General features: G+C 38.1%; 1 protein-coding gene across 4 annotated transcripts; it reads right to left on the reverse strand.

The window, feature by feature from the left end:
• Positions 1–1,979: 1,979 nt before the first annotated feature.
• Positions 1,980–22,449, reverse strand: LOC125723494 (sodium- and chloride-dependent glycine transporter 2-like). Of its 4 annotated transcripts, none has more exons than XM_049000124.1 (16): positions 21,936–22,449; positions 20,482–20,964; positions 19,407–19,551; positions 18,309–18,440; positions 17,932–18,105; positions 17,067–17,214; positions 16,595–16,727; positions 15,989–16,123; positions 15,312–15,369; positions 14,314–14,436; positions 13,878–13,990; positions 12,911–13,042; positions 11,756–11,855; positions 11,518–11,618; positions 10,494–10,661; positions 1,980–5,330 (listed from the first exon to the last, which is right to left on the reverse strand). In XM_049000124.1, exons 1-16 carry the CDS (start codon positions 21,936–21,938, stop codon positions 5,172–5,174), a joined length of 2,307 nt encoding a protein of 768 aa, XP_048856081.1. In that variant the 5' UTR covers positions 21,939–22,449; the 3' UTR covers positions 1,980–5,171. The 4 variants fall into 4 exon arrangements, with proteins under 4 accessions (XP_048856081.1, XP_048856078.1, XP_048856079.1 ...); XM_049000121.1 differs by having other exon boundaries at positions 14,314–14,438; positions 15,312–15,415; XM_049000122.1 differs by lacking the exon at positions 21,936–22,449 and adding an exon at positions 21,148–21,329 and having other exon boundaries at positions 14,314–14,438; positions 15,312–15,415.
• Between the last annotated feature and the right edge of the window lie 168 nt (positions 22,450–22,617).

Here is a 22,617-nt window from a genome sequence, read left to right on the forward strand (position 1 = left end):
ATTCATAAAACATTATCCTCAAATCACCACAATTCATCAGGAAGACTTGATTTAAAAAAAAAAATAAAAAATTTCAGGAGTGTTTCTTCTCCTCAAGTTTTTCACCTCGAATCTCCACCTCAACTCCACCTCAAAAATTCCACCTTGCAAATGTTCCACCGATTACGGAGAAGCGTACTTTTTTTCTCTTTTTGATATTCCACACTCATCCCTTTTTCATCCCTCTTTCCGGGAAGTCAAACCTTTCTTTCACAGGCCATGCATTAGCATCGACATAATTACACAGGTTAAGATACACAAAGGCTGACGGATGCTGCCGGTGTAATCACATTCATGATTTCTTCAGGAAATGCCTTTTCAAGTTAAACTCAAAATCTCATTTTAGTATTTGGGTTGTTTTCCTGTCATCCAAGTTCCACAAAGACTTGGCAAAATCATCTGGAATTGCACAGATATTTGTACCAAAAATTGCAGTTTGCCCATCTGCTCAATAATGTCCACATTTAAAATAGTTTATATTCTTTCATATTGGCAGTTATTAGAGGTTTCATTTATCACAACTATACCACTAGCAAGAAAATACAAAATATATATTTTTAATTATTTATTTATGCGCGTGGACTCACCTCAAACTAAAATAGCGAAAACAGCAAATTATACTTATAACAAGAAACATAACAGCATAAAAAACATAGTAGAACCACAGAACAAAGATGTGTAACGAGCTCAAGCTTAGTGCAAAACAAAGTAATCGTTTATGTTCTTTGTCTTAAAACTCTTCACAGATTGTGTTAAGACACTGTTAAAATATGTAACCAGTAATAGGAGGCCATTTTTGTGAGTTTTGGCACTCATTGTGTGTAGTTTTCAAACTTGTCTTTGTACCTGGTTAGATGTTTAAGTTGGTCCTAATTATATTGTAATTTGCAGTTAAATTTTATTATTTGCCAGTTTTCAAACTTGTCTTTGTACCTGGTTAGATATTTAAGTTGGTCCTATTCACATTGTAATTTGCAGTTAAATTTTATTATTTGCCATGTTTAACTAAGAACTTTTATGACAGCCTTTAGGTCCTCTTAGACCACGACTTCTAAGAAAACTGTAGAAATCTAGAAAACTGCAAACCAGAGCCCATGAGGCAACAGACGTCCTAGACTAGATGCCAGCATACAAACACAGGAAGAACATGCAAACTGCACACATATAGCTGGGGGCACAGAAGGGGGAGAGTCAGTTTAATTGCCTTTATCTCAATAAAAGAATGTTAAACATCAGATCACTGGGACTCATGGTACTTTGGCTTCCAAGAATTTAAAGCATTTTGGTATTGTTATTGTTGAATAATGTATGAAAAGATATCAGCAGAAAGAATGCTTTTACAGTATTTCCAAAAACTAATCAATATTTAACTGAAACTTGACAATATTATCAAACATTTGCAATAACTAGATTGCCTACTTGGATAAGAATGATTGTTGTAGTTACTTTCACACTTTCAAAAGGTCGTCCTTCTGCAACTATCTCATGTAAAATTAAACTTCTCTTCACTTTTAGGGACAATTTGCCTGAAGGGGAACTAAGATCAAGTCACTGAAATCATTCGTTTTCGGGCAGAATTTTGGCATTAAGTTTCTTGATGAAAGTCTTTCAGGGAGTAATTTGCACAGATTCACCTTTTCACTCAAAGTCAGAGGAGAGGTAAAGATTCAGGGACCCAATCAGCAAAAATTCTGCATATATAGAGAATCCACACTTGTCCAAAAGCTGTGTTTTTGAATTATAAAGACAACTTGGCACAGTACTGATGTTGAAAACATTGACATTTATTTAGTGATTTGAGAAGTTATACATTATAGGATAAATTCTAATTTATGACATTATAATATAGGCAAAGATATTATACATAAATTGCAATTTGTATACATAAATAGAAAATCTGAGGTAGGGCCTCAAGAATTAATGACATTTTGAAATAATGCATTTCACATGTAATATATGATTCTTTTCTCTTTTCTGGCACAAGATTCAAAACTTTATATTTTTATATATTTATATATATGTATGTTTATAGTATATGGTGATAGTCTATATGGTAAAGTAGTTGATGTCATGGTTTGTAAGAGGGGTACATATCTATATCCATAGGCAGCAGTACCCCACATAGAACACACATATGACATTACGCAAGTAATTAGAAATTTAACCTATACACTGATAGGTCCACAATAAAGTGCCCAAAAGACACAACATAGACTAGATAAGTGACATTTTTTTTATTTAGCTATATATTGCAGACTATAGGCTACTCTGTATTTTTATATTGAAATACACACAATATTCTAAAATTAGAAGACATCTATAAGGCCAATGGTTACCTGAAGATGCATTGTGGCATGTTGGCAATCATCAACAAACACTAATGGAAAGTGACTGGCAGTATCTCAGTCTTTCTGACATGCCAATTTTCTCTTTTTTTTGTCTTTAAACCCTTCATAAAGCGTTCCTTCTTTGGTTATCTACTGCCTAAAGTTGACTTATAGGCATAAAAACAACACACATTATATGAATGCAAATACTAGGATGAACAATAACGTTTCTGCATGCCAGTAATCTGAGGAGGTACTGATGTCTACAAGAGCAATGGCTGGATTGACACATGCAAGGGGGAAGGGGGCTGAAAATGCAAGCATACATTTTCCATCTGTGACATAAACTGCATGACAAAGAAGCATGGCAACTTATATTCAAGCCTGACAACTTGAGGGCCTAAGAGTGCTGAAAGTGGCTCCATGTAAGCTGTAAATTTCAGGAAAGAAGGAAAAATCGGATTCACGGTAACACAAGGGTTGCTGTTTCTACCCATAAACATTTTGCCAATTCTCTAGATAACTGACTGACTTTTCTCAAGCAGTTAGAGGGTTTGGGAGATTTTTAGCCAAATGCATGGCGTGGAACGCTGTCTTCTGTGAAGAATTGCCTGTGCATAAAGGGCAGTTCTCCATTGTCTGCTTATTGGACAGATTATTTGAACAACCGCAATGATATTCTTCCATTACACATTCAGTTATCTTCCAGTGCTGGGTGGCTGGGGGAAGATAGTAAAGACAATAATACCAGCAAGAAACATTTATAGACACACAAGAGAATCAGTTAAAACACATGTCCATAAATAAAAGTGACACATCATTATAAGTGCATCAACAACTGGGATTCCACTTTTTCTATTATCCTCTCTTTTTTTACCGTGTTACACGATAAGAGGGAAAAAAAATCATATTTTATAGAGCGCTTCATTAACACAACAGCATATGGCAATCAGAACGTCCTCATCACTAGTCATATCTGCTGTGATACTTCTCCTTCCAATCACACTCTTCAAAGCACCGAGTCCATGATATTTCTGGAATCAGAGCAAATTACATTGTCCATAGAAAAAAAAATGACAGCAACCTCCTTAGGGAAGACAGAGTATCATGTACATTGAAAAAATAGGCTAGTTTAACTACAAAATGAACAATATTGGTAAGAATCATTGCTCATTTCTGCGTATACGCAAAGACAAAGACCTGAGGGGTGACTTTCCCCAGTTCTGCTTAGCTTGAAGTCGACTCTATTCAGGCAATCCTGTCTGAAAAAACAGGATTTTGCTGGCCAATGCTGATATTATATACAAGCTAAATAGATTATTTTAAAAACATTAAGCTGATTCACATAGAACACAACATGTCTGTTTTCCATGTCAACACTGTGTCTTGAAATTTTTATGTTTTCTTTTTCAATATTAGTACACAATGTGACACTTGAAAAATGTGTAATCACTCATCTTGTCCTGAATGCTGATGGTATACACTCAACACCTACAGATGTAGCTGATGAATCTGTTTACCTGAGACCCTATTACATGAAAGACAGACAAATATTTCATGGCAAAGCTGTCCCCCAAAGTCCACAACAGTATCTCAGACCAGGCGAGTTCCAGTAAAAAGTTTCTAAGCTATTCTATACTATCTCACTATCTCTAACAGTTGCTCAGATATTCATAAGGATGGGAGTACACCTACACACGCTACATGAACACTTTTTAAAAAGTGTAAATTTTTACAACACACAGTTATACAGTCCACTTGCAATTCAGAATCATACTCATTCTCGCTGAATTTTTTTTTAACCCTACTAACATTACATACATGAGTGGGAAAACGATTCACAAATGCCAGAAAGAGACCACAACATAGACCATTGAACAACAGACTCTATATTATGCACATATATATGGCCATTGGTTATATTTAAAGTTGCAACGTACATCTGAATGCTGCTTTTGTCTTTAAAAAAGAAAAAGAAAAAAAGATTAAAGGTGCATCCTAAACTATCAAATAGACAGAGAGTATTACTCACCAAGTGAAAAGGCCAAGGGCACAGTATTTACCCCTAGAGGAGACAATGGTGTGTCTAGACTCTACTGGAGTATCCATGACAAACAGGTTACAGGTAAAAACAATAAAAACAGCATCATGTAAAACAGCATTATTTTTACACAAGGCAGACACAAATTGCAATATAACTGAGATATCATTCAACCTGGGAGCTGTGTATTATTATTTTTTTTGTACTAGACTCCCAAGGAATTCCTCAGGTTTATTTAATTTAATCTAATCCACATTTTGAACTAAAGAGGTACCATACATTTTAAAGGTATATTTTTAAATATTCTGTCATTTGTCATTTAATCAGGTTTTTTGCTGCCAGTGCCTGTAAAATTAGCTCAGGAAAAGAAAAGAATTAAATAAATGTCAGACAAATAGACAGACAGACAGACAGACAGACGGACAGGCAGGGATAGATAGATAGATAGATAGATAGATAGATAGATAGATAGATAGATAGATAGATAGATAGATAGATAGATAGATAGATAGATAGATAGATTGGGGAAGAAATATGTGCTTTGAACATTAACACATTTTCACTTCTTAAGCAAAGAGTGTTATATTGTTAGCTAAGTCTCTCATGGGAAGATATGTTGAACAACATTGCTACAGGAAAATGCTCAAATGGAAGGAAGTGTTTTCAGCCATATGACATAATTAATCATGAACCCTATTAGAGAGAATTAAATGGGTTTGAGAGAAGAAAGAGAGACTCAAGCAACCCACAAGTCACAGAGGCAACTACATGTACTGGGAGCCCAGCTCGAAATCCTTGGGTGGAAGCTTGAGTCCCAGTGAGTTGGTTCCCAGGGGATCGATCATGTTCTTATAGCGCTCTCCACGGTGCTTCATCAGGAATGGGCCCCAGTCTGGTTGAGGGGAGCACACCAGCTTCAGGCGCTGTAGAGTCAGACAAACAAAAAGTAGCTTGTGCCCATAATCACATCTCCAATTCATGGCCAGAGTGAGTCTGGAGATTGTCCCAGTGAGACACAAAAAGCATATAAATACACACAACAGAATAACACAGGCCGAGCATGCTGTCTCCAAACACTCAGAGCTGCAGGGGTGAGGCCACAGAATCAGCCACTGTGCTGCCCAGCACCTAACCCTAATCAAATAAATGTTTTCCCATCAAAAAAATCTACTACTGCATTTTGAGTAGAGCACATTCACTACAAATAATACTTATTCAACATGTAAATTCATATATGTTATTATAATTCAAATAATTTAATTAATCCCTATTTTTAGCCATTCAAATTCAATTTTCACATGAGTCACGTGTGATACTTTCCCCCTTTTGCAGGTTCAGGGATGATCTTCATCCCTCAAAAAAGTACAGACAGAACCCATTATGTGCTATTTCCTCTCAAGTGATCACCCTTCTTCTGTGGTACAGATAAAGCAGGAAGATTCACACTGTGATTGGATGCAGGCACCTTTCAACAGATTACTTTCTCCATATTACCAAGTCCATCTTAACACACAAAAGACATAATCAAAATTATAATGGTAGGGCTTCCACAACATGCCCATAACAATCAAAGCACCTTTGTTATTTGATACTGCAAATTACATGCTTGAAACTGTAAAATAAATCAATCAGCTACAAGCTCCTTCATTAATTCTTCAACAGTTCAACAAGGTTGGTTTTATCTAAGTAAAGAAAAGTTAAAGGAAGAAAAATTATCAAGCCTGAATTATCAGTTCCCCATATTACCATACAAATAGATTATTCTAACGTCTAGTAAAATCTCTGCACAGTCTAAAGAAGAATTAATAAATCTCAACACAATGTGCATTTCTAAATCATTTTATTCAGTAGTATTGATTAATTAACACATATCAGCCTTCTACATTTAACTGAACTGTGTTAAAGCAATACCTTAATTGCTTTAAGTTACAGTTATATCACAGCAATTTGGAATTCTTGAATCTGAAGTTGATTAATATTCTGTAACCGCACACGTAATGCCGGCCATGCAAATCGCAGTGGCAAATCAACGAGTATAACCTTTAATTATGAATAATGTTAGAGTTTAATTTTGCTATTTTGTTGCTGGTTGTAAAGTGGGTCTATTTTGTCTGAAATTTAATGTGGAAGGAGTCTGAATGAGAGATGGGACAGAGAGTGGCGGAGAGCATAAGAGGAGAGGTGGAGGAGGTTTGAGCAAGCAGGAATATATGTATGCAGCAGCTTGAGGGTAGTGCTAGACCTGAGGGGTCTTTGTATGTCGATTAACGCATCCAAGAACAGTCAACTCATCTAGATCTTCTAGCTCTGGATTCAGTTATCTGGCTAGTTCGGTTCCTCAAAACCAAGAGAGAATTGGATTAGAGAAGCTTTATTAAATCATGCAAGATAATTACACGCTCCAGTGGTCACCCACATCCATCCATCCATCCATTTTCCAAACTGCTTATCCTACTGGATCTCGGGGGGTCCGGAGTCTATACCGGAAGCAATGGGCACGAGGCAGGGAACAACCCAGGATGGGGGACTAGCCCATCACAGGGCACACTCACACATCATTCACTCACACAGGCACACCTATGGGCAATTTAGCAATTCCAATTAGCCTCAGCAGGTTTTTGGACTGTGGGGGGAAACCGGAGTACCTGGAGGAAACCCCACGACGACATGGGGAGAACATGCAAACTCCACACACATGTGTTTCCCAGGCGGAGACTCGAACCTGGGTCCCAGAGGTGTGAGGCAACAGTGCTAACCACTGCACCACCATACCGCCCCGGTCACCCGCATAACTACATATATTTACTCTGAAACGACGATTGGCAAGTCTGTGATTGGCCGTCCAAAATGGGGAAAATCAGGGCAGAATTCTTCACCCTCAGCAGAGCAAGTGCTTTTGCTGGAGGGATACGAGAAGTTCTAGAAAGTTATACGTGCCTAAGGCAACACAGCCAAAGCAGCCAAAACAAAGAGAGGAGGGTGTGAGAAAATGGCTGACAAAGTGTCCATTGCAGCCTTTGCATTTCCACTGTCTATATGAATCACTTTGTCCGTCATATTCAGAGCAAATTCTGGCACACCAAGGACCTGGGGACAGGTTCTAGTGAAAGACAAAATAATTTTCAAACTGGTATGTATTACTACTAACCTAAATATAAATAGTATTAGCTACAAGTCAATTAATTTTCTTTTCTTTTTAAGCAAATTGGAAGAAGGCTGAGCTTAAAAAAACTGGGGAGGGCCAGCTGTGACAGATTTCACTCCAGCTGCCTCTCCAGCAAAATGCCTATTGGCCCAATTTAAGGGGGGAGCTCATCCTCAGAACCACTGGCAACATGCCGCAGTGGTCAAGTCCTGTCACATAAAGGAAGGTCATCACATATATTTATGCTGTATGTGTCTAAGTGTTTCATCATAGGCATTTTCAGGATGGGGACCCACGTGACGTGTTGGATGAGGACAGAGAACCTAACCACTCTTATGGAGAAGATGATTTCTGCGAGTTTGGCTCCTAATATTTGCAGCTAGTAAATTGCCGATGTATATTATTCCATCTTGACCGAAGAGGTAACTCTCTAAACCAGTTCACCTGACTCACTGAAGAGAACAAATTCAAAAGAGTGATTCGTTCACAAATATGACATCATGTATTAGACACGAACCGTGATTCAGGCCGAGGACTAGGCCCTGTGATTAAATTCCAAAGGGATTTACGGATATAATGCACTTGTAGTGCAGTCAGGGCCTTTGGAAATGGGGGCACAGGAGGAACAATCCCCCTCCCCAATATTGCTAGACGCCCGCCCCCCCCCCTTCCTGTCGCTCTTACTTCTCAGTTAAAATCACATTTTGTACTCTGCAGGCTTGGCCTCAAGCGGAGGCTTGGTGTGTCGAATGCGAAGACGTTTCCAAAAACAAATAAATACATTTCGAAAAAAAATAAATAAAAAGCAGAACTGATATGATTTTATTCCATGTTGATATTAAAAGTAGTTTAATGTCGAATCTGAATAAATGTGGTAAAATGGACATTTAGCTCCTTTGACAGATCAGTGTCAAGTTTGGTTCCTTAGTTTACTTATGCTTCATACATTTTGTTTTTTTAGCAACCGCTGACATGTATACATGTGTGCTCTTTATGCAAATGAAAATTACGATATACAACATAAAAAAGACTTCATGTTGACTGTGCTGCCCATGGTCCTGATAAGTCATCTGGTCATTTGCTTCACTGATGAGTGTCTGTCAGGTGTTGTTTGAACATTGTCATAGAAGAATTACTAGTACTACATTTGGTGAGTTAAACTGTGACCCCAACCATGATGCAGAGCCTGTTTGGTAAAATGGTTCTGGCACCAGGGCTGGTCCTCCGTGAAGCTTCAGTCTGACCTACACCCTCTACAGCTTTCACCGTGTCCTTAGTAATGTCACATGAATGGTCATCTATTTAGGACTGAACAATATCAGAAAAAAAACATTGCGGCATTTTTGGGTTTTGCGATTGCTGTTCATAAGCATGCCTTTTGCTATTTAACACATTTCTGTCATGATACAGATGAAACAGATAAGACAAATTAAGAGTACGTCCCATATCTTTGATTACGAGGCCAATTTGCAGTGCATGCAGGGCATGAGAATAAAACATATGTCAATTGAAGACCATTAATATGGGGAACTGGTAATACTTTCTATGAATGCCATGTCTATAACAATCTATGAACACATTCATAAAATATTAGAATGCATTCATTAAGCATTATAAACATGGCTATAAATATTTATAAAAAGGCATACATTATAGCCATGTTTATTATGCATTATGATTACAGCAGCATGTCCACCTCGCACACTGCAGTACCATGCCCACCTCACACACTGCAGCAGCATGTCCACCTCACACACTGCAGCAGCATGTCCACCTCGCACACTGCAGTATCATGCCCACCTCACACACTGCAGGAGCATGTCCACCTCACACACTGCAGCAGCATGTCCACCTCACACACTGCAGTATCATGCCCACCTCACACACTGCAGCAGCATGTCCACCTCACACACTGCAGTATCATGCCCACCTCACACACTGCATGAGCATGTCCACCTCACACACTGCAGCAGCATGTCCACCTCACACACTGCAGTATCATGCCCACCTCACACACTGCAGCAGCATGTACACCTCACACACTACAGTATCATGCCCACCTCACACACTGCAGCAGCATGTCCACCTCACACACTGCAGCAGCATGTCCACCTCACACACTGCAGTATCATGCCCACCTCACACACTGCAGCAGCATGTCCACCTCACGCACTGCAGTATCATGCCCACCTCACACACTGCAGCAGCATGTCCACCTCACGCACTGCAGTATCATGACCACCTCACACACTGCAGCAGCATGTCCACCTCACACACTGCAGTATCATGCCCACCTCACACACTGCAGCAGCATGTCCACCTCACGCACTGCAGTATCATGCCCACCTCACACACTGCAGCAGCATGTCCACCTCACGCACTGCAGTATCATGCCCACCTCACACACTGCAGCAGCATGTCCACCTCACACACTGCAGCAATGATTCCGCCTCATACGCTGCAGCAATGTTTACACCTCACACACTGCAGCAGCATTTACATACTCCCTAGACACTTTTGTTGCCTGGCAACACTTAGCCAAGCATACCATGGAAAATATATTTTGTCACTAACTTGCATCCTTTCATGTGATGCAATAATCAAAAATAAACATTTGGAGAACACGCACAAACATGCGTATTATCAAAAACCGGGAATTCCATAACCCTACAACTTTCAGGTCCCCTTCTGTATGCACCTTCATAATTGATTGCAGTCATTTTAAACTCACCCTCTTGACATTATGCACCAACTCTCCTAAGAAACAGTTGCAGAACAAAAAAGAGGGGAACTGAAACTGCACTTAAGTTCTTTAACTGTGGATTATCAATACTCTTCTCTCAATATATGCCTCATTTCCCCTCTGCTGCCACTACAGTAATGATTACATTAATTGGATCAAGATAGTTCATGCAACTGTGCCTTTCCCAGTTGCTCTTACCTCAATGAAAGATCCTGGTGCCAAATGCATTTTGATGACAAACATGATGGGGATCCAGATGACAGAACAAATCACCATCAGCCAGCCCATAACCATAGACCATGTTGGGTAGGTGTAGTCCTCATAGGTCATCACCTTCCACTGGTACAAACTCAAAGCCAGAATGAACTGCACAGGGGAAGGAAGGACAGCGTGGATGGACATGCTCCATACCCCAAGGTGGTTTCTTGATAAGTGTCTTTGTGATAAGACTGATTACTATGGCTTCAGACTTCTATTATCTGAGGTTAAATGTCGAGCCAGAAGCCTCCCAATCAGACCAAAGATGAAAGTGACTTTCACAAAGAGGTAGGGAGCGGCATAAACTGGTACAGTTTGGTACTTATATTTCCATTGTGATGTATGATGTAGCACAGGGTAGGTCTGTTATAATGCATTATGTAATAACTCGACAAAATGTAACAAATTAAAAACATTATGTGTAAGCGCACTATGTAAAAACACCGTATTACGTAATAACTCAAAAAAATGTCACAAATGTATAGACTACATTAGAATTTTATATTGCAACCTTACCCTGTTATCATCACCATCATCATCATTGTTATTATTATCATCATTCAATTTGTTACATTCTGTCAAGTTAGCACATGATGAAGCATTATGACATACTGCGTTGTTACAAAGTCTCAAATTCAAGGTGTACATAGAGCCCCCTTCTCAAATGGTCCTGGGTGCGTCAGAATGAGAGGACCACTCTACTGTTCATTAGAAATAATACAGTTCTGTTTGGGAGATTATTGTGCCACTCTTTATTATAACTGATGGCCATTTCATAAACCACGAAGTTTGGATCTTCTTTTATTTTGGTCTGAGCAATTCAGGCACAATTGAGTAGAACAGCAATTACAGGAATAAAGCTGAAAACTATTTGTCAAAACTAGAACCCTGCATCAATCGTGACTGCCGCTGAAAGAGCTGAAAATTGATATCTACCAAGTGTTTACCCAGCCATGGTACATACTGTAAGAATAGTTGGTGTCACAAAGGCCCAACAGATTCGCCAGAACTTGTTTGGCTGGAATCCAATCATCATTTCAATATCTTCACAGAACCTCTGCAATCCTGAAACAATATTCATGAAGAGACATCTTACTAAGAGGAAATTCCGTCAGAATGGTTGATAGGGTGACAGAGGCATCTAGTGGTGATAGTGTGAAATGCCTGCATTTTTAGACATAAATTATTAATATTTTACTTACCATAGATGTATGAGACTCCAATCAATTCAAAAATAGCAATGATGACTAGGGAGTAGGAGGCTGCAAAGGTGTCCACCAGCTGTAGCATATACATCCCACTCTGTTCGGGAAATTCAGGCACGTCAGCTCACAGCATATTCTAGCAAAGATTTCTGCTGCAGCCTACCTCCTGATTACTTCAGTATACTTGTATACTCAAACAAGTCTGCTGGTTACTCAACAGTTATTTATTGATGAAAACTAGAAGTGTGTTTGTATGGTTGCACTTTTAGTGTTAAAGAAAATAAAGAGAATAAAAAGAACATATGAGTCAGTTTTCCTCATTGTGCTGCACTATATCTTGCTATGCTATATGCTATATTCAAATCTGTCTTAAGGAATTTAAATAGATATATTTTTCTAAGATGACTAAATTTGAATGTATAGTACTTTTTATTTAAGTACTTTTAAAACCAGGTATTTTTTACTTTTAATTCAGTAGTATTTTACTGGATGACTTTAATTTTGAGTAAAATTTCCCACTGCTGTTAATTGTTAATGAACATTATGCTTAAAAAAACCTTTATAACTGAATTATTTAATACAACTAATGCTGTATTACGAAAATACACAACCTAGAAAAGCAATGCATTATTATTTTCCGATATGATTTTCTTTTCATATATCATTTACCACTATAGAAGACTAACTGCCATGAACGAATCACTACATTTACCTCTTACAATATGTCAGATTCATACTAAATTCAATTAGCAGCTACAGTTTATAGATCAACGGGACATTTGGACATATTAATGCCTCATCTAATACAAAAATGAATGGGAGATTGAGCATGTTTTGTGATATATATGATATATAAAAAAATATAAATGTGTTTCGTATCTACTTTATACTTGATTTGTATAGTGTGTGATTTAAGCTATAATACTTTTTCATTGTAAGGGAGTTCTTTTAAATAGTCAGCTGAGTAGTAGCAGTTGGATCAGAGGGCTTAATAAGTGGGAATTTTAGGCCTGGTGCATTAGAAGATGCAGTGTTCAAGTGTTTCGTTGACCTTTCTTCTTAGTTCCTTTAATGTTTAATTAAGTATTTGGACTGCAAGTCACTGAATTATATCTTTGCATAGTCTGCTTCCTAGTACAATGGCAGCCTTACCTCCGTAATCATAGGGAAGCCCAGCAAGAAGAAGGAGAGACAGCATGCCAGGGTAAAGAATGTCTTGTGTTTGCGCAGATACTTGGGAAATTCATCGGAGACCGATGTGACAATGGTCTCGATGGTAGCGAACTTGAGAATAAAAGAGCGGCCAACATAAGGACACTCAAGCATTAATGGACAGCAAAAACACAAGGAAACGATCAAAAGTGAAGCACATGTTCACTAAGCATGGTGAAATGGTAAAGAAAAGGCCATATTTATACCTTAGCTATGTATGGTGGTTAGACGAAATTAAAAGAACGAACACGGTCTTCTCTGGACATAACAGATTATATTTTCCCATGAGAGACCCCATGGTTGTCAGATAGTTAAGCCGATTGTTAATTAAAAGATTTCATAAAGGCGTGAGTGAGAATACTGCACATAGGTGTATATAGATCTGCTAAGCCCACACTCACACTGCACTGGCCTGACTGGTGCTATAAGAAGCAGCTGCTTTGCAGCGTACATTGGAGGGCACAGCACGCAAATATCACTACAGCTGATAGCTGACAGGCAGCTGAGCCATGTGTGCTGCGAATCCCTCTAATTATGGCTTAGAAGGACCCTATTTCAACCCCACTATTCTCCATAAGACATCCAGTCTGATTATTTAATGGCTTTCATCTTCCTTAGTGAGTCCCACACCGAACAGATTTAATATCAGCAATGCCTTTTGAATCTACGACAAGTGTAAAAGCAAAATCAACCTGAACTGATGTCAAGAACTCAGTCTACTTTGGAAATAAATATTATTTTGAAATAGCACATATAAAAGGATGAGTTTTTAATGATAGTATGTACTGTTGTTCCCAGGTTAGTACATTATCATTCTAATAAAGAGGGGGTACCCCCTCTTAGTGCTATAAAAGAAACCACAGAGTAGCCACACTGTGTAACAAAAGGCTAGTTTGAATTCGGTTACCATAGTATCCAGCCCCAGTGTGAGCAGCATGAGGAAGAAAATGATGGCCCAGAAGGGAGACACCGGCAGCCTGGTGAGAGCCTCTGGGTATACCACAAAAGCAATGCCAGGGCCTGCGGGTCACAGGTACAGCAATGCAGACTGATCACTTGACTCACACAGCAATGTTTTCATCACAACACCTTGTCAATAAATCCTTCATATGCCAACTGAAAATGTGCAAGCTCATGTACTTTTCCTGCCTGGAATTATCCTGCCCCCTCGCAGCTCTTCTCATTAAAAATGAATATTATATATTATAAAAATCCGGTAGGAGGCTTACAAGGATCTTAAATCAGATTCTCATTTATACCACATAATCAGGCTGCTCTTTTATGAGATCCCATGTTGTTGCCTATAATCTTAATAAAGATCAAAGTCGTTCTTTTTCGTTTACCTTCATCAGCGACCTTCTCGATAGGCACCTTCAACTCATGTGCCATGAATCCAATCACAGAGAAGATGACAAATCCTGCAAATATGCTGGTGGCACTGTTTGTGCATGTCACAATAATCGTGTCTCTAGAGAGAAGATAAAAAATAAGAAAAAGTGGGAAGAGCTGAAGTCAGCCACAGAGTGGAGGCTTCCTGTCAGCCGCTGATTTTTGGTTTGATATGCCTTCGTGCTTTTGCAGTTGTCCTGCATTATGAATAGTTTATTTATACACCATGTATCATAACATTTCATCACACATATTCTGCAGACAGCTTGTTAGGATGAAACAATATGTTGCTTTTCAACAAGAAAGCCATTTAAAATTTTGTTGATCCATTGTACATAAAACGGCAAAGTAACACTTGGGCATAGTAGCTTTTAAACCAATGAACTGAAGCATATGAAGAGCACATTTTCAAAACTCAGGTCATTTTTTTGTTGTTTTTGAGACCAATGACCGAAAGTCAGGCTTCCTCATCGCAGAGTGCTGAGAACCAAAATTCAGTCAGACCTTATGTAATACAAAGAAGAACTTCTGTAAAATTTCCAAAACTCACTAAATTCCCTCCAAAACGTATCCCAAGAACTGAGTGAGCTTTGGAAATGTGCTCTTAGTAGATGCCATCTGTATAATTAATTGAAATTATGGCGATGTTTAAAGATTTTCTGTGTCATTTAATGGGCCATTAGTGTAAGCACTATTGCTTAAAAATGTGAATCAGACGTTGTCATGTGCCCAGAGCCCCAGTTTAAGAAAATAAATATGCCTTCTTTCTCTGTCACCTCCATGAGGAGATCAGCCCCACAACTTGAAGGGTAATATTCTAAAATACCTTATATAAACAAAGTCAGACTTAAAGGACTACAATTCTTTTTGAGACCCATTAAGTGGGAATCAGATACTCACTTGCAGTAGTTAATAAACATAGAATTTGACTTTGTGACACATGAGTACTGACCTGTAACAGTTGTTGTGGAATTTGTTGTAGGAAGACAGAGTGATGAGTCCACCCCAGGCTGCAGACAGGGAGAAGAAAATTTGAGTAGCAGCATCCTTCCAGACCTAGTAATAAAACACACAGATGATGAGGTTACTTGGGGAGAGAGTCAAGCAATGATGGCACTTGGACTGATGAGACGAGAAACTGTATCAAGCATTTTAGGAAGAGGGTAGTGAACCCAGATTTCACATATGCGCCATCATATGCCAAAAGGGTCTCAAATTATGGGTATGTAGAAGAGCAGAAATAAACATATTAGTGTAGTCAGCAGTCAGTGTTGGGAAGTTACTCACATAAGTAATCTAATAAAGACAGAGGTGGAAATGTCAGGTCCAGAAAGTACAAATTCAGCCCAAGGTTTTGTTTCAACCAACTAGTTGAGCATAAAGAGTCACAGTCACAGAATACAAAATCTTGGTCTGGATTTGTAATTTCTGGACCTGAACTTTCCACCCCCGTTTGTACTGGATTATTTTTAGAAGTAACTTCCCCAACACAGTGAACTGAACCAGAATGTTTCTCTAAGGATGTTAGTATTTAAGTTTATACCTTAACTCATGCATTTTCTTATAACTGTGTAGTATAAAACCTTTACTCTACTGTACATGCATTGTGAATTGTTCTGCTTGTGGCACCTTAGCGTCATTGAGCTTCTCCCATTTGGGTGTTATGAAATAGAGGATGCCGGATCCAGCCCCTGGCAGGGTGACTCCCCGCACCAGCAGAATCACCAGCACGACGTAGGGGAACGTTGCTGTGAAATAAACAACCTAAGGAAATTGGGGAAAAAAAAGATGTTTGACGCTACTCTCATATTGGGTCAGTGTGCATCTGTAATGTTTTAATAACCAAGCTCTAAGTCTGAGAATTCCACACAACATAAAGGTTCTAGTCCAAGGCTGCATTTCCCAAAATGATGATGATACGATCATCGTAACTTTAGCGTGGTCAGAGCGGGGCAGACTGATTGTTGGACAGATTAGGTGTTGGAGCTAAGCCCTGATGTTTTAAGATTCTAGCTACGCCTCAGTACACCGCTAGGCATCCGACATTATGTGCGATTTAAAATCAGCTCCACTAGAGGGAAACCTTGCAACAGAATTTCAAAAGTAAGCATTGAAACCAGAACACTGAGCTCCCTCTTATGATGTATTATGTAACGTATAAGCGGGAATGCCATCCTCGCGCACTCTGTTTGAATGTCCTCGGTCTTTAATAACTAAACTTCAATGGCTTCTTACCTTTCCAGAGGATTTGATTCCTTTTGCCAGAGATGCGTAGACTATGACCCAAGCCAGGAACAAGCAAAGGGCTAAAGGCCAACGAATATCCCCCGTATACTCAATCCCTTTAGAAATGTGGAGTACGTTGTACCTGTTGCGAGAAAGACACGTCTACTCTTTACCTCGGTAGGACTGAGTATCAGGTTATTTGAAATGTCTAGCTAGGTATTAGAAGAGGAAAAGCAAGATTTACTATAAGAGTTACTATAAAAGTCTCCGAAATACAGCTATAAACTTTAACTTAGAAATGAATGCCTCGTTTACACATGTTGTACCTATCCATATATGAGTATTTCAGCCTGAACTATATAGTTGGCATGAAATATATATAATTCGTCTACATTCATTTTATTTAAAACTGTTCAAAGTTCTAATAACGCCTCAAAAACATTCTACTTGGTGAAAAGATTTTAACAAGTTAACTACTTACTTGAAATATTCTTCACTGGGACTCACATAGGTTTTGTTTTCTGATGTTATGTTCGTGAGCTTGCTCAAATTTCCAATGACATTAGGCGACAAACAGAAGGTTGTGTTCCTGATTAAGGTGATATTCCTCTCCCGGAGAATACAGGAGTCTGTCATGATGAAAATGAGCGTTCCGTGATTATATTTGCATACATTTCCCTATACAGTCTTATCTTGCCGTTTCGTATTTTTATTTAACAAAAAAAGTTCTTTGTGTATTTTGTGTTAGCATTCTCTGTACACTGCGTACACCGTACAGTACAGCTACTGTACGATGCAAAATTAGCTGCAGTTTCCTGCATGGCCACAGTAGGGCTCTTCAGTGAACATTGTGACATTGCAGCAATTCCCTTACAGTAAAAATTGTCAAAACAGCAGTTTTTTTCTTTTCTTTTTTTGCTTTAATCGCTACTGCCGAGTAGGAAAGGTCAACCAAGGTACAGTTTTAAATTTAAACAAGCAAACAACAAACTAACAAGCAAATAATCATTATATGTTATGTTATTAGCAATTAAAATCACCTGTAATTATATACAAATATAGTCCATGGTGGATTTTAGCTGATAAAATCATCACCATATTTTCACTTGAACAAAGTGCGTGAATAATACACAGCCAAACAAATTTACACACGCACATCGATCTGTAATTCAAAAACTACAGAAATGAATGAGAAATAAAGCCTTTAGTCGTTGGCAAAAACTTATTCACATATGACAAAGAATGAAAGAGAAAAAATGCGTTGAAAACTTGAAAGCAATACCACGCTTGAAACACACACACACACACACACACAGTAAGTAGAACCACATTTTCACTGTCCTTACCTAAGAGAAGCATGTCTTTGTCTTTACAGTCCACGGTATTCCAAGAATTCTTACAAGTAGCCCATGGCAGTGAGCCCTTCAACGAAGCGAACAGGTAGTACAATGTCCAGCACATGATTATATTATAGTATATGGCTATTAAGACTGATATAATCAACATGGCAATCCCGCAACCTAAAATGAATAAATGAGACAAAATACGTAAATTATTCTCAAGCTGAAACATAACGAGTCATCCAGCTATTTTATACATTTACATCTATGTCTACAAACAAATCATTCGCTATTCCACTCTTACCGAAACAATATTATCATTTTAACAGATAAATACAACAAGAATATAAAATAGGCACATACTGTGGGCAAACGTAATGTACCTTGAAGCGACGGGATGGCTTTCCACACGGACACGGGGCCCTGGCTGGCGAACTGACCCAGGGACACTTCGAGTAAAAATATGGGGATTCCAGCTAGGCACAGCATTATCAGGTAAGGTATTAAAAAAGCACCTATAAGGGTAGACGAGAAAGTCACGTATACATATAGTTTAATTAATTATACATAAAGTTTACAATATTTACAACAATATTTAAAATAATATTTTTTCTTGTTAATTTAAAAACGTATTAGACGCTGTGGTCAAAAATACTCTGCCTGTTCAGATGAAGTATTACTGCAGTATATTTTATACACGTTTGCTTCGTAATTCCATGACCAGGGTATTTTATTTAAACAATATTTTGTAAAACTAAAAGGGACATCATTTTCCCTGTCTGGAAAATTCTTTTAAAAATTAAATGAAAAATAATACATTTCCCCGATCAAAAAATATACATGAAATACAGGCTTCGGCTAAACAATATATTAAGGTTTTATGCAATTTCATGCACTTAAACACGTTTTATGCAATGACTTCATAAGTATGGTGCAGTTATCAAAGAAATATAAATGTTTTCATGCCATAATTACAATAGTTATTACCTTGAATAATATAAACCACTGGGAATTTTTCTATTGATAGCTCGGAAAATGCAGTATAATTATGTCAAAATATTACTGTTATATTAAGCAATATACGCAAACTTAGCAATGATTGCTTTTGTAGCAAAGTCACAATAACAAACTAATTCTTAGAAAGTATATATCAATACAATTTAACGTTTTCTGATTCATATTCAGTTTACTTCGCAAACTAGTTGAACCAAACAGCCATATACACCTCACGCAGCATGCATTCACCCGTATATCTGCTCAGAAACATATTTCTGAATTATTGTTTCATATATCGGATCCGTTATTTGGTGCACATCACGTCTGATGGAAAAAAAAAACAAAAGGGCTCTTTAATAGGTGTGTGATATCGTTCACAGTATTGAGGACGTAATATTTTAATTTTTCCAAGTATAACCGAAGTAACCATTCAGCTACTTTTGCGAACTGTTGTTCAGCACACAACAGAAAGTTATTTTTCTTACCTCCTCCATTTTGGAAGGCTAGATATGGGAATCTCCACACGTTACCCAAACCGACAGCGTAGCCAACCATAGAGAGAATGAAATCGAGTTTATTTGACCAGTTTCCCCTGGCTTTGTTCTCATCCCCTTCTTCATCATCGTCATCCTAAAGGAGACAATTGTTTGATATATTTTAATTACTTAAAACATAGTCTACTTGTATATATGTCCAATTCACTTCTACGATTCTAATGAAATAAAGTGAACATCAATTTTATATCTTATATATTTTAATATCTAAATTATTATAATAATTATTATTATTACTGCTGTTGTTCTTAATGACAATAAATAATAATAATAATCTCTCTAATTTTATTATTACTACTAGGCTACTATGTAATCACATCGTTCTTATCAGTGGAATAATATAGAGGCAAAAGTAAAAGCGCCACTTAATTTGGGTTAAAATTTCCCTGAGGGATTGAACAATAGCCAGAAACCGCATCCTTATGTAATGGATTAGACCGCATTGCTGCTAGCGGCAGTAACCAATCCCAGGAGAGCAGTTTTTTTCAGGGAATTCTTGAGTGGAACAGGAATCCATGAATGCATTCTGAACCAAATATGTAAAACTTACAGGAAAACATATATCATTCTAAACATCCTTAATCGTTAGTAATATATCACATACCTAATTTGAAGACATTACTTCTAATGTTTTAAATTTATTCAACTATCTGATCTTCGTTACGATACACAACATCGCAGGGATGACACAACAGCGCAGGGATGTATAACTTTCTTACACGTACTGAAAAGCAGACCGTATTTTCGGAATAATCCCCTCCGGGATAATTTTACTTAAAAAAAATTCTACTAAAAAGAAAAATACGACAAAGGTCGATGTGGTCAATTCTACCAGTGAATATGTTTCAGATTTACATGTTTCCAAGAACTTAATTATAGTACGACTTACACCTTTATATATTTCCCCAATTCATTACAGGATTAAATATTTTTCTCAAAGTTTGCGATCAGTGCTTGAATGGTTCTCATTCTTATACAGAAAAAAAAATCATTTAAAACTACTTACCCGGTTCACCGTGCCAGGTAGAACAGAAGTGTTACCATCTGTCCCCAGTATTACGGTAGTCTGGCTCATGGAGGTCCAGTTGCCCGTGGCATTATTTTGCTCCACTGTGCACTTCAAAGCACTGTGAGTAGATAATGCGTCTGTGCAATGGGAAGGTATCGAAGTGCCATGAACAACTGCAGAACCATCCGTCTGGGCGAGCGCAGAATCCGCACGGAAGGTAGCGTTAACCGCTGGTACAGGAGCCGCATTTTTAAACGTCCCGTACTCTTTGTTTCCCTCCACCTCTCCCAATTTATTTTCCGTTGTGCAGAAAGTTTTTCTCTCGTTGGCAAGAGGAGGCTGCGGTGCAGGCTGTGCATTGGACGGGAGATTTTTTGCATGCTCAGATTTATTTGTTGTAATTCCAACATCTCCTTCAGGCTGGGGTAAAGTATTAAAACTGGCAGGAATGTTGGTCGGGTGCTTAGTCATATTTGAATCCTACAGAACCAAAAATAAAAATCAGCTTAGAAAACAAAGAACTTACCCAAAAAATGTGTATATGTGAAATATTACGGCAAAATCAATCAAAAATATTTAAGCATTAAATCGTTTAAATCAGACTTTTAAACTTAAAAACACAATTAAAGAACGCATACACGAAACATGGCAATAGCACAGTACCACGGTAAAATCGTTAATGAAGATGTTTTGTGAAAAGTCAGATATCTTTGCTTAGATGTGGTTTTCTGCGTTTTTTAAAAGGCGCTTCCTTGCTAGTTGTCTCCGCTTCTTTGGTTTTCAGCTCACGATCTGCCGGTGTTTGCTTCCCGCTTTCGCCATTACAGAAAGATTCTTTAATTTTACGCCCCATTTCCCTCCTGTCATTCAGCCCGGCACATTCACTGGATTTTATAGGCAATAGACAAGCTGCCGAGCTGTCTGTGGATTCGGGGTCCCCGGCAGGCATTCTTACACGCCGTGCTAGGTTGAGGATATCCAGGCAAAACACAAATCATTTACGGGATGTCGGAAAATGACTCTAAGTCATTCATTGTTGCAAAAAACGGAAGTATAATCACACAAAAATCTATTATTCAAAAGCGTCTGCTACCTGTCATCAGCTCACGGGATATTCACTCTTAAGCTGGGTTACATACGTGAACATATACATTCAAAAAAAGTTTAATGACTTCTGACACAATATACCGTTGAAACGATATCAAAACATAACAAAATAATATTACAAATGTCCTAATCTGTCTTAAAAGTTTACTTCGGGCGAATGAATGTGGTTGAAAGCGACAGCAGCAAGGTTTCAGCACCATGGAGAGGGTGCGCATTCAGCAAAACACGCAAATGCGATTCCAAATGTAGGATATTGATGGTATACGTGTTAAAATAGCAAAATATTTTAAACAAACATGTATACCAACGAATTGTTAAAGGCCGCAAACAAACACCGTACTCACCATATCTCCAGCGGCAAAAGATCGGTCAAAAAGCAGAAACAGCTGTAAAGAGTATAGACAGACTGAATTTAGCTGTGGTAAGTGCAAAGCTTTCTATATCTCCGTGGGAAAGATCGGGTTTGCGTCAGTGCCTAGAAAGGTGCCCTTCGTCTGACATTTTCTTGATAATAAGAGTTTGATAAATCATTAGCCTTGGATTCAGATTTTTAAAGGGACAACGCAAGCACGCACTAGCTGTCACTCATCGTCATTGACCGTCCGTGTTTGGACTGATTCATTTGTACTTGATTAATTAACTGGTCTTGACGGAATATAGGTAGGTGTTTACCATTGGTTGAACATTATTTCAGGCACCATAATATGAATTTTACTTTCTTAAAACCTGATCCACTTTTTATACTTAGAGGACGGTTCGTTCTATTGAAAAGCTGTTCTTTAAACAGTTTCAAGAACTTCTTAGTTCATTTCGTTAGTATCCGATAGTTTATTAGTTTATATTGGGATATGCCTAGAAATTGTTTTGATGCAGGTATTATGACTGTACGAAAATATGCGCTATCCGTTTTTAGGACTATTTTAGGCAAAACAAGCTATTATTTTTTATCTGAAGCTATACATGCTAGTTTCTTTAACATAAAAATTATTTAGATAAAAAAGTATGCTTTCACTGAGTAGAGCGCAA

This window comes from Brienomyrus brachyistius, unplaced genomic scaffold (assembly GCF_023856365.1).
Source record: "Brienomyrus brachyistius isolate T26 unplaced genomic scaffold, BBRACH_0.4 scaffold49, whole genome shotgun sequence".
Classification (NCBI taxonomy): domain Eukaryota; kingdom Metazoa; phylum Chordata; class Actinopteri; order Osteoglossiformes; family Mormyridae; genus Brienomyrus; species Brienomyrus brachyistius.